Below are 13,898 nucleotides of genomic sequence, written 5' to 3' on the forward strand. Positions count from 1 at the left end.
GTCACCACACACCCACAAGATCCATGAGTTATTTGTCATATAGTTAAGACTGTCAGCCTTTTCACTTTACAGTTGCGTTCTATTACTGGAGACCTTGAAGAAGAGTGATGATCTTGAAACATAACGCACAGTGACACTGAGAGTAACCATAGGTGCTGGTTGACACACAACTAAATGAGAAAATCTTTTCAGTTCAACTATTCGCTATGAGACAGAGCAAACCTTTAATGAATATGTAACCCTGTTTATTTCCCCTATTTTTTAAGTTCAAGTCCCCGTCCACTGAGAGACTGCACGAGTCAGCGCACACTTATTTCTGGCCCCAAGCCCAGATAAATTGAATAGGGTCGTGTCAGGAAGGGTATCCACGTAAAACCTGTGCCACATGCAATATTTGCGGATCCAGTGATCTGCTGGGGAAAAAACGCCTAGGAAAGAAATGGCAAGATATGAAGTATGCAGTTTAAAAAAACAATAATTCAGGTATCAGAAAATAGACTTGAATTATTGATGAGATGATCATCAGTTATAGTCGATGCTTGTTTTTTTTTTTTTTTTTTTTCCTGTGCATTTCAAGCTATCGATTTAGAAAATTTGCAGTTGATTTTAATTTGTAAAACATGACATGTATGTTTTTCGGCGTCCCCAGGCAGCTGCGGTGTAGAGGGAGTAGGCAAAAGTCAGATGAACACGCAAACGTATAATGCCAATAACTATGCATGTGTGCAAAACAGGTGTTTATGGCAAACTGGAGCTTATCACTATGTATAACCAGGTACTAGTGGTATAGAGGTGTAAGGCTAACCAAGGAAGAAAAGAGTTAAATTTGTACTAAATACATTGTAACTTTAAGAGATAAACTCTTTAAAGTTTAGTAGGCAGGACTGCAGAAGCTTCACGAGGTCAACTTTAGAACGCATTTTTGCACGGAACGAGGGTTGAATTCAGTTCTGATTGCTTCCATTGTACTTGTTCCAGGTGACACACTTCATGGTCTGTGTATAGAGCAGGGAACCCTAAAACAAAACTTAGAAACTTAAGACCTCTGTCAATTTTTGGTTTACTCAAACAGACGATCGATTATGGAAGGGTTACTAACTCCCACCACTAGCTCAAATATTGTCTTGCCTAGGATAATCTTGGTTTAAATACGGGTGGATATTGCAGTGTCACTTCTCATGTGCCCCTCCCCCTCCCTTACAGCAATGAAGTAGTGTCACTAATGGAGAGAGCAGATGAGAAGGAAGAGAGAAAGGAATGAGTGCAGCATGTGTGTGACATCACCAGGGTGTTCCCATTGAGTGGTTCTACAGCGAGAGCCCGAAAATAGAACGTTCCCTCCGTCCTTGTCCCTCACCCTGTTCTATTCCCAGCCGTCTCTTAATGATATTAGCCTGAGCTTATAGCAAATGCTACTGAAATTAAAGCGATGTGAAGTAGATTACATCACTGAAGGTTTTTATTTGAATTAAATAGATTAGTGTTTCTGCTCAGACCAGTGAAACAGAAAGTGCCGCCATGCATTCCAGCGATATCTAATCAGCAGCTGTGCACAAAACCTTCTTGTACATTTCCAGTCAAACCTGCCAAGTGTGGAATTTTTATGCTTTAACATTTAACAACAAATACCTGTAGGTGTGTTCTAAAGAAGCAGTTTTGGGAGTCAGAAGGAGCGAAGTTAGGTCATGGGCTTCTACAAAGATACCCTTCTGCTCACACGGCTCATGCAACTTGGTGAAACATTTAAAACACGCATGTTGCGTGGAATGCTAGCTAGCCTGTATACTGCTAATACCCCTATTTCACCTATGAGGTTTGACTCACGGTGAGGTGCGGTGTTGGGTACCGTGAGCTGTCGCGATTGCCCGCCGACGTTCCGCTGACGATCCGTTAAGTTCTGAAAGGTCCGCAAGCTTCCGCGAGAACCGCCAAAAATGTAACATGTTTGTGTTGGTGAATCATGATGAACCGTACTTACGGCCACTGCGCGAAAGTACATGCGCGTAGGTGAGATAGAGGTATAATAGTTAAGCTTTAGCTGTTATAGCTCTTTAGCTTTGGAGAAACAAAAACCATTGTGTGAGCCGGGGGGTCTGCAGGCTGAAACACCTTGCCGTATCAGGATCTACGATTTCAACACACACTTCTGTATTAAATTCTAGAACTTGTTGTGTGTGAAAATCCCAGGAGATCAGCGGTTTCTAAAATCCTCAAGCTAGCTCAGCTGGTATTAAAAAGTATGGCATGGATAAAGTTACAAAGATCACAGTTCCTCCTTCTTCTGGTGTTTTGATGTGAATTTGATTGAATCTATCAACCTTTATCTAAGATTTTAGGCTCTGTGCTGCTGACATATGATTTGGTTAAAAAGTAGTAATGGGAATTAGAGGGGATCAGAAAACCTAGTTGCCGATTTAATCTGTATTGCTATTTAGTAAATATCATAATTTGAGCAATTTCCCAGTGTGACAATCCTAAACAAACTATGCTGCCCGCCAACGTGTGAGAGGTTTTTAGCTCTCCGCTTGTAGGGTTAGTAAGGAACTGTGACATTTCACCACATCAAATGTAATCATATCACTGACTCGTTTATCGTCTGTACCACTTTATCATGGATACAGGGTCGCAGGGGCCTGGACCCCATCCCAGGAGACTTGGGGCACAAGGCGGGGTACACCCTGGACAGGGTACCAATTCATCGCAGGGCACACAAACGTAGACACCATCTCATGCTACACACACACACTGCACACACTGTACAGAAGAGGTGGGGTTTCTCAACATTAACCAATATGACCTCAGTACTGTAAAAAAAAAAAAAAAGAAGTAAAAGAAGTGTCAAGCCTGCTACAGGATGGGTGGAGGTGTTATTTTTTTGTTTGTTTGTTTTCCTTCCTTCTCCTTCAGTGACCTGTAACTTAAGCTGCATTTTATCATTTTTGCTACAGATCACTAAGTGTTTATACATTTCGATGAGGGATGGGTGGGTAGTCTTTCAATAGATTGTGACTTACTGAGGAGCGATGAGCCACCACTGGCCCTCAGCAGGTCAGCGGTTCGAGCCCCTGCTTCGTCAGGTTGCCTCTGTTGGGCCCTTGAGCAAGGCCCTTAACCCTGTGTGCTCCAGTGACGCTGTAAATTGGCAGACCCCTGTGCTCTGGCCCCAGCTTAGATATGGGATGAATAAAGAATTTCACTGTGCAGTAATGTATACAGTATGTGACGAATAAAAGCTGAACTGTTGCTGTGACCTGTATAAATCTGCAGCTTGCTGGTGTGGGACACACACACACACACACACACACACACACGTGTGAAACAGAATCTTACATTTTTGTCCAGACCTACAGCTTTTCTGTAAGGCAGAGGTCTCCTCTATGTCCACTGAACATTCCGTATGCTTATGCGTGATCTTTCATCACCTTCCATAGTCAATTATAGGCACCCGAGGTGGCATTGTGGTTACTTACACAACATACGTTATGTGGATTACATGCCATACAGAATTAAATAATTTATCTGCTTCCTGCTCAGCCCTTCACAGTTCCTATGATGGTGCAGATTCTTTGGTCACACTGACACACACTGTGCTACGTCAGAAACCTAAAAAAAAAGATCATTAACAAATCAATTGTTTAATTATATTCTATGTTAACGTATTTAACAAGAAAAGGAACTTACCATATTATTAGATTATTGTAGTTATGACCTTTTGGTGACGACGGTTTCAGCATGACCAGAACATGGACTGGCGCAGCACAGACAGCAGGAGCTTTTACTTTCTTTGTGTGTGAGCTGATGCAGCCATGTAAAATGGCATCACGTGTTATTCAAAATTAATTCACAAATTATGTAAACTATGCAACAGTTATGAGCAGGGCGTTTCTAGGTATTGAACAGATCGCAGCAAAGTTAAGTCTGTCTGTGGCTTGTCTTTATTTTCCTTTTTTGTAGGAAGTTCAACATCTCTTTCTCACATACACATGGGGATTAGTACGGGGCTTATCTTTACTGTTGGTTTGTGCACTGCTCAGCTTCTGTCTTCTTACGTTCACCCACCAAAGTCTCTGTTCCCTTAGGGCTCTTGTTGTCCCTGGTGGTGGAAAAGTGCAAGCGTTTATACACACACACGCATGCACGCATGTACAGGCACAAACACAAACGATCGAGAGAGATTGCACTTTCTTTGCTTATACCAACATGTCACAGTTTATCCACTGTGCAATGATCACGGCTAACCTCTGATCCTCCGTGCTCTCTTTTACTGTCCATATATGGATGCTTTCTTTCTCTCTTTCTTTCCTTTTTTTCTCATTTGACTCTTTCTTATCTGTATATTATTAAATTCACTGCTTCTGTTGTTTTGTTCCTTAGCTGTCAGAATTCGTCTTTGTGCTTTGGCAATACTGTTTCTTATTATGGTCGTGCCAGTAAAGGTTATTTGAACTGAACTGACCTGATTTAATTGACAGATCCCTTACTTGATTTTTCACTTTGAAATAACCCAGAAGAATATATTTAATCAATATCAAAAGGTAGTGCTGTTGTATTGAATATCAGCACAGCTGAAAAAAAGAAAAATCAGAATTGAGTCACTTCAGTCTGGTAATGTGAATGTAGCCATAGTAACCAGTGCTGTTATGATCTATTATCACCCCTTGTGGAATGTCCGATCAGGTTACTTGGTTGTATTATTAAGCAATATCTCACAATAGGGAGTGCTGTATCGCTGGATATAGCATGGTTGAGATGCCGTCCTAGGCCTGGGGGATGGACTCTCTGCTATATATCCAGTACAGCACGACCTCGAGTGTGATATTGCTTTTATATTACTTTAACACCATTATCAACAGATTATGATCTGTTTGTTTACTTGGCGTTCTTTTGCTCTACCAACACACATCCTTCTGTGACTAGCGGAAGTAACTAATTGCGACTGGTGGAGCTGTCAAGTGAAAGTTACTGACTGACAGTTAGTGTAATTAATAGGGATGAAAGTAATTTTCAATTCAAAAGGTGCCAAAAGATGAATAAACCATGGAGGTGGTGGACGGTCCTGTAAACGGTCGTGTCACAGACTCACACTCGCTCTGTTTTGCACTGTGGCCTGCTTAGACGTTCGGAATTAAATTGTCATCTGTGTCGTCTTGTATTACTGTTTTAAGCTGATACATGTCGGCTGCGCAGTTTAATATTCAATATTAATTAAGTTAAATGCTGCTTTTCCAACCCAAGTTTATCACCCGTTATATTTATATGCAGGCTTTTTCAGTCACAGACCCACAAAAGGTTGTAGGCATATGTAATTTCACTTTTAATGAGGAGTGGCAGCTTTGCATTATTAAAACGGTACAGCTCACTCACGCCATTACTCTCATCTCAGGAATCCCGTGCCCTCTGCTAGTGCAGTTATACTCAGGAAACAGCATGCCTCTGAGTCATAGGGTTTATTCTCCCAGGAGAAAGTTGCAGGAGGGTGAAGGCCAAACAGAGGGGCGGCGATTTATTGTGTAGGCTTCTTCATAGGTTTTGCTTGGGTTGCAGTGCAAATTTGGTGCTAATGTTTAACTTATAGTATTAGATATTAATGAATCTGGGATTATCTAGCTTCATTAATCTTGTATGGAGCAGGTAGTGAAATACAAGGTAGAAAGTTTAAGATAAATTCGAGTCAAATCGGGACTTGTGATTAAATTTATTGTGAATAAAAGTATAAAACTGACATTTACAGAAGACTTCAACTCCAGTACATTGATGCACTTAAAGTGAATGGTGCAGACATTTCAGAAAAACTTGTCTGCGGAAGAGACTGTGGGAACTGAGCACACAGTCATTTACTACACAGTCATTTCAGTTGGGAGTTATTGTGACATCCCCCCTATAGACCTCAATCCAAGCAATTTCCAAAGGAGTTCCTGGGAGGCCAGTGTCGTAGACATGAAGCAGGCAGTCCCATTATGTCTCTGGCGTACTGAGAAGACTTTCTACCTTGATAGTATCCAAGCAGTAGTGAAACACTGTGATAAGTGCATTAGTGTAATGGGAGATTATATGAGAAATAAGAGAAGTTTTTAACTCTGTTATTCTGCACAGTCAAAACTTCAACCCCACTTGTATGATTGAATACAGAAGAGAGCTTCTGTTCCGCTGTACTAAGTACAATGGCTCTGTATTCATTGTGTCTGAATTGCTGGTATTTAATTATAACAATAACTGATCATGAAGAGCAGTGTGTCCTGAGTAAGTGCTGTTATTTCGGATCACCTAGGCTCCTCTGTAGGCCTTTGTCCTCGCCCGGATCGTGTTTGCTGCAGTGTTATTCGCTGCTTTGTGTTTTTAGTTTTAAATACTCTATCAGGTTACTTGCCGTGTGGAAAGATTTCGTTGTAGGTTCTGATTTCTCAGAGCAGTTTGCAGTACGATTTGCATTGGTAATCATGAAACACGCCAGATTGTTGTCATTCTGTGTTTTCTATGACCGTGACACTAGACTTATTTTTATGTAGTATTTACTGCTGTCTGATAGTGCTACCAGTGCCTTATTATTATTATTTTTATTATTATTTCTCCCCCAGGAAATAAGCATGGGTCTGATAAAAAGAAATACAATTAATCAAGGATGCTTGCACTAAAATTAATATTTTTAAAATTATGATTAGATAAGATGGATCTAGTTATTGATTCATTTATTTATTTATTTTAGAATTCAATGTCCTCTTGTTAATAAATCTGCAGGGTAGATTGTAGTCATTAGGAAATGTTTTATATATTTTATTTCTGACTGTTGAAGGTTCTGCTGGAAGAGAATCACGTATATTTTAGCAAATTTTTTTACCGCAAAAGTGACTTTGTACATGTGATTATTTTGTATATCTCGATTAAATTACTTCCTACAATTACATAAAGTGGCTTTTCCTGTCTGAGGATGGGAACAGTACTGACATGTTGTTGTTCTTTGTAAGAGTCGAGTTACTTTCTTAAAAAACAATACAGAAAATCAAGACCAGTCATGTGTTTTAATTGGATTAACATGTAAAAACTGCTCTGTTTTCTTTACCTCTTGCAGGTTCATTTCCCTGACGTGGAGAGAGTGGAATGGCTCAATAAGGTGTGTATGACCGTACTGCTCTTATACACTTTAATCTTTAATGGAGGTATTATTAGCTGCTTCGAAGTCAGATGTAAAAACACACATTAAGTTAAATGTAAGCCTGTGTGTTTCATCTGAGAGTAAACAGGAATCTTTGATCAATCTGTGGAAAGCCTCAAGATACACTTGCTTTCCTAGTAGGAATGCACAACATCCACACACACACACTCACACACACAGACCTGTTACTGTATTCCTAGGTCACTTTGGAGAAAATGTACTGGTAATAAATAGCAGAAGTTGTTCAGTAATAAAACAGTCATGTGAATTTCATAATCTGTAGTAGTTTGTAGTGTGTTTAAAGTAACGTTAGCTCTAAACCTTGCCATCTTTCTGACCAAAATGAAACTCTTTTCTGTAGTTTTTAAGACGTACACACACTATTAAATAGCATTGTCTAAATCTAGATTTCATCGTGTCGTTCCAATCTAGTCATTAAAAAAAAAAAGTCAGTATGTTTTTTTTTTTTCTTTTTTTTTCTTTCTTTCTTTCTTTTTTTGTTTTGCGTCACATCAGTTTCCCACTCCTTACATGTTGTGTTGGTTAATTGTGGTCTGACTGGGACAACGGTAGCTACCCAGCTGCAGCTTTGGGAAAGATCCGCTGTGATGATGTGAGTCGGGACGAGGCCTGAATCTAGTAGTGATGGGAAGTTTGAATCATTTTAGTGACTCAGTTTTTTGAATATCTTTTTTCGAGTCATTTAGTTCGTTTCGTTCTTTTGATTAGAAATAAAATAAAATGTAACATTTTTCAATAAACAGACCCCCAACACATCTACATATACCAGGAATGAAAATATTACAATGCAGCTCACGACATATTATGATAGTTGGAACGAGTAGCTCACCTCTCATATCTTCTAGTCTGAGTCATTCGGTCTTTTGAATCTATTGCACTGCACAGCGTCTATAGGAGTCACGTGACATCAGAACAAACGACTCGGACTAGAAGATTCGTTAAGAACCGTTCATTTCTGTTTCCTGTACATACCCTACGGGGGTTTTGCGATGGGGTGAACAAATCACTCTGAGACGACTCATTCCTCTGAGTCATGTTAAAAAGAACTAATCTTTCATGACCGACCCTAGGGCTATACCAAAAAAAAAGGGCCACCATGTGCCATTATTTGGCATTACCATATGGCTGTTGATTGTTACAACATGTGCACAAGAACATATTCTATTATGAACCACACAAGAGCTGTAGCCAGGCAAAAACATTGGCTATCAGACAAATTCTGATTTTGAACATCAGTATAGTTATCAGCCCAGAAGTTCACCTTCAGTGCATCAGTTAGACAGAAACTCAACATAAAAAAAAGATTTAAGATAATTCATATAGATAATCATGATGTTTTCAAATCAACAATCAATCTAATCAGGTGAAAAACAAAACGCCAGGGTGCAAGCAAGCTTTCTCGTGAGCCGATCTCATGCGATGGGGTTTGAAACAACACCTCATGTGGTGGGATCTCTCCGAAGCTGTCTGTGTCTCTGATGAGATCTTTAGAGCCGGGATTGATTGCTTGACTGCTGCTTGATCAGCTCGGCTGTTCTGGGAGAATGAACTCTTTATCTGGTGGCCGCTCAGGATATCTTCACAAGGGATGTGTTTGCTAGAGCTCACACTTAATAGCACAAAGTAAAACACATGTCTGAGTGTCTAAAGGGGCCGTGACGGTTTTTCTTTGTTAGCCTTTTAGGACTGTTGTAACCATCCTACTCCATCATCTGACAGAGACTTATTTAAACTCTCTGACCCGTTAAATATGATCTACTCAAAAATGTGATCTCCGTGACTTTGACCTTGGCATGCTTGCTGTTTGCCAGATGGGCTGATTTTTTTTAGATTTCTGAAACTGCTGATATTCTGGGATTTCCTCAGCAGTCTCTTGTTTTTAACTACAGTGTTAACAACAGCAGGAGAATCTATGCCACAGTGCCACACACTCCCTAACACTGGACAGCTGGATATTAATAATACAGGGGTATAATATAATACAGAGGTAGCTCAGTGGTTAAGGTACAACACTTTGTATCAGAAGTCCCTGATTCAAACCCCACCATCACCACACACATTTAAACTGCTGGGCCCTTAAGCAAGGCCCTTAATCCCCAAATGCTTTAATGTATACTATGATACAAATAAACTGTAAGTCACTCTGAATAAGGGCGTCTGCCACATGCTGTAAATGTGATTGTGAAAAGTTCTCAATTGTACAAAGAGCTCACTAAACTCTCTCTCTCTCTCTCTCTCTCTCTCTCTCTCTCTCTCTCTCTTTCTCTTTTATCTCTTTCTATCTCTATCTCTCTTATTTCTCCTCCTCAGACAGTTCAGCAGATGTGGCCATATATTTGTCAGTTTGTTGACAAGCTCTTCAGGGAGACCATCGAGCCCGCCGTCAAAGGCGCTAATGCACACCTCAGCTCTTTCTGCTTCTCCAAGATTGACATGGGGGACAAGGTGGCTTACACTCACATTAACTGTAACCTGTATAGCGTCTGACTCTAAGAGCAGAACCATAACATTCTAACCATTGCTTGTAAAGGGTTTTTCTGCCTACGAGCGTGTGTGTCCCAGTATTTGTAGAGCATTACCTGATTCTCTATGCATCAAAACAATAAAATTGAAATGAAGCAGTTAAAATGGAATTTAAGAGTAGACTTTGATATTTATTTCAAGGAAAATTCTAATAAATTAATGAAGCCATTTATTTCGTTTTCAAAGGCACAAAAGTAATCGAGCAGTTGATCAATAAACAGTTTAATGGCCAGTCATGGTCTGTTTATCTATTTATTGCATCTCAAATTAAGGAGATTTAAGGTCAGGAGATAAATCAAAATGTTATATTTGAAATTAGTATGTGTTCATGGGAACTCCTCAATGTGTGGTTCGAAAAGCAAAGGTGGCCATCGTTACGCTGAAAAAAAGCAAAACTGAACAGTCAACAGACAAATTAACCATTTGTATATCTTCAAATATATTTCCGAAGCATGCACTGCTAAGCCCAGCAGCACCAAAAGGGCCGGAAGAGGATGAAAGACTTGTGGGATTTACATCTAGTCATATCATTGTTCAAGTCTATAGACTCTAAAGAGAATACAGAGCTTTTAACTCGAGATGCAAACCACTGGGAACACTCAAGACTCAACAGAAAGCACAGATTAGACTTTGCTAGGAAATGTTAAAAAATAATCTGGGCCCAGATGAAACAAAAATTAACTTATTACAGTATGATGGGAAAAGAAGGAAAGGTCCAAAGCAGTGTTATGGTATGGGATGCACGGCTGCCAATGAAACTTCCCAAAGTTCACTTCCAAACTGTATTGAGCTGTGGAGTATTACGCTCACATTCAGTCAGTGCTGCAAAACTGACAGTGGAGATGGCCAGGGGCCCAGAACATAAAAGGAAAGCAAGTAAAGAGCTTCCTAAGACAAAGAAATGGAATGTTCTTAAATGGCTGCGTCAGTCACCTGACCTCAGACTGATTAAATTACTGGGGGGAAAAACTGAGTGCAGAAAGACTCAGAAATGAGCAGCAACTGAAGGCAGCTGCAGTAAAGTCCTGGCAAAGCAGATGAAATGAAGGAAAGCCAGCATTTGGTCATGGTCATGTCCACAGGGTCCAGACTTCAGGAAGTCATTGACTGGAAAGAATTTGCTCCCAAGTTTTGGAAATAATCTTTATCATTTTGTTAGTTTGCCCAGCTACTTTAACAGAATATTTAATTTTTGTTAATCTAAAAGTCTACACTTCAATCACATTTTGTTTGCTTTATTTAAAATCTAGTACGCATACAGAGGTAAAATAACGTGTCATTCATCCTGTAAAGCCGTTTTGTGACGATGTGCATAGTGATCGTGCGACACAGATAAAACTGAACTGAAATGAATTTATGTAGGCCAGTATTTTTTTAGGTCCTGCTCCTGGAGTACATTGTCTATGTAGTGTTGCATATATGTAGAAAATGCAAATACAAAGAGGCGTAAGCAAATCAGAGGTACAAAGGGTTGAGCTGTTGCCGTGCCTTAGGAGTTGATTTTACTCGTGTTTTCAGTTTTTTCTGTCTTTCCCAGTGTCATTGACTTTTTCCCCTCTCTTGCTTGGGCTTTCTTTTCACTCTCTCTGTAGGCCCTGAGAGTGAACGGCGTGAAGGTTTACACTGAGAATGTAGACAAACGACAGATTATCATGGACTTACAAATCAGGTGAGCTGCATGAAGAGATGATAAACGTTTAGTGATTAGTTGCTGCAGGCTTTCAAGCAACGGCGGCATCAATGTCTTTCAGATAAATGCATTATAACCCGTAATGCGCTAAGTTTCCCCACAATGCACTGGTGGTGATGTTCCTATTTGTTTAAGCATCATTCGTGTGTTTTTTTTCACATGTAAATGTTATTTTTGTGTATTTTTTTAGCTTTGTTGGAAACACTGAGATTGATGTGGAGATTAAGAAATACTACTGCCGAGCGGGCATCAACAGCATCCAGGTAAACAAACAAACAAACAAACAAACAAACAAACAAATAATAAATAAATCATGCATTCACTCAAGGTCACTGTCTAATTATGTGCTTTTATGTGTCTGTGTTGATATAATGTATGACTTTGTCTGTGTTTGTCTTAGAAAGTGTCTGTATGTTGACTTCATTACATTTCTATACAATTAATGCATATACTGTATTACTGATCTAGGATATGTTAAAGAAACATCTGCTTTATTTAAAAAAAATCTCTCCCACTAAACACAGTCTGAGCTGTTTTTCTAGTTTATGGGTGTAACGATTAAAAAGTCCTTCAGCTATGATATAGTTCATGATAGAGCTGTGATGATCATACTCTAGTGGAGTAGAGTTGCACATGGGTACCTAATTTCTCACTTCATTTAAAAATATTGTGCCAATATTGTTGCATCATTTGTAACAATAAGCAGATATGGACTTGACGTTACATGTATTCAGGAGGACAGGAGCAGGATGCATTACACACACAGTCACTACTGTCCATGTGGATTCATGGACCAAGATTATTCCTGTTCCTGTTCTATAGTGGATATACACATCTGTATTTAAGCTAGAAATGAGGGAAAATCTTTTTTTTTTTTTTTTTTTTTTTTTTTAATAAGGAAGCACAAATTCTTCTGTTCTGGAACCTTTGCTGTTAAACCTAGACTTTACAATGGTCCTGTCCAAAGTCTTCGTCAGTCTGTGATAAAAAACAAGTGAAAAGTTGTTACAAAGTTGATAAATTTATTGTAAGAAAAAAACCTGTACACATCCACTCCATAATTCTATATGAATTAGTTGTTACTATGAAAACAATACTGTATTAGAGTTAGCAGATCTACAATTTGCCTTCAGCCAACACTGTGATTATAGAGAACAAATGAACACGTCTTAGCCAGTTTGATTCCATTACTCAAAAGCTCCTATATGCAATCATCATGTACATAGAAACAGTTTATTATTTTTATTATTATTATTATTATTATTATTATTATTATTTTTATTATTATTATTATTATTGTGCAAAATCTTCCCTCATTAATGCACCTTAAAGTGCAGGTTCATCTGACTGCACTATTGTACACACAGTATCATAGTTTTGTCTATTTATTAATTAATTTTGTTAATAAGTTTACCCTCTTTAGTGATTTCAAATTTTTTTTAATTTTAAATAAGCCTTTAATGTTCTCCTACACCTTATTTGCTTATATCTTGTTGTACCGTGTGGCCTGTCTGTCTGTCGTTCTGTCTGTCTGTCGTTCTGTCGTTCTGTCTGTCTGTCTGTCTGTCTGTCTGTCTGATCAATAATGTTTTTAATGGACAATGTATATATTGGCTTTGAATAAAATAGCTCGCTATTGATTCTCCTGTTTTGTTTCATTTGTCTTTAGCTGCACGGGGTGTTGAGGGTCATCATGGAGCCCCTGTTGGGAGACATGCCCCTGGTCGGAGCACTATCTGTTTTCTTCCTCAAAAAACCTGTAAGAAAAATACACACCACCTCAATGTTTTCTTAAAGTTATTCTTTTTATTTTATAAAGGCCTTACTGAGAATGAATGTCCATGTGTGCACGGACATGCATACAACCCTTTTGTTAACATACAGTATATCCAGGATCTAACAGCTGAAAAGAAAAGTGAAAAATAAAGCAATTACTTATTTAAGCAATGATTTATGGCCTTTAACAGACTAGGACCAGAGTTCAAGCACATTCAACTAACACAAGGGTGAATACCAAATCCCTCTCTGAATAAGGATCACGGCTTGATGTGTGGAACAAGTGACTAAACAGCCAGCATAGTGCACCTGCGTTACATTTTACACAATTTGGAATTCAGCCCCCAAGCAGTTACGTGGGTGAGGACTTTCTAAAGCGGAATTAGTGGTGACATAAAGAGAAACTTGGGAGATTTACAGGATACACTATAACCCCAGTTATAAATATATACACCTCTTTGAGAAAAGGCTACTGACTTTTTCCTGACTGTTTGCTGCCTGATGTATCCTCGAGAGGTTCCACTGGGATGGCGTAACCTGTTTTTCACATCTCCAGTCAGTGTTTTTAATGTTAATGCTGATTGGTGTACATGTACAGTACATTACAGTAATTCCTGTTTGGGAGATGAAACTGTGAATCACCAGATATTTTACTGTTTAAACAGAGAATTCTTCTAAAATTATTTTGAAGTGGCCACTCATCAGGGAATTATTTAGTTTTATCAACTGGCTCAATCT

The 13,898-nt window shown here is 39.0% G+C and overlaps 1 protein-coding gene across 1 annotated transcript in view; it reads left to right on the top strand.

Moving 5' to 3' along the window:
- Window positions 1-13,898, top strand: part of esyt2a (extended synaptotagmin-like protein 2a) — a 40,786-nt gene that overhangs the window by 4,553 nt on the left and 22,335 nt on the right. Inside the window, exons 2-6 of the mRNA XM_053486609.1 lie at window positions 7,067-7,108; window positions 9,482-9,616; window positions 11,287-11,363; window positions 11,575-11,647; window positions 13,054-13,143. Coding sequence (XP_053342584.1) covers window positions 7,067-7,108; window positions 9,482-9,616; window positions 11,287-11,363; window positions 11,575-11,647; window positions 13,054-13,143 — 417 coding nt within the window. The remainder of the gene's footprint in view (window positions 1-7,066; window positions 7,109-9,481; window positions 9,617-11,286; window positions 11,364-11,574; window positions 11,648-13,053; window positions 13,144-13,898) is intronic.

Source organism: Clarias gariepinus, chromosome 25 (genome assembly GCF_024256425.1).
Source record: "Clarias gariepinus isolate MV-2021 ecotype Netherlands chromosome 25, CGAR_prim_01v2, whole genome shotgun sequence".
Classification (NCBI taxonomy): domain Eukaryota; kingdom Metazoa; phylum Chordata; class Actinopteri; order Siluriformes; family Clariidae; genus Clarias; species Clarias gariepinus.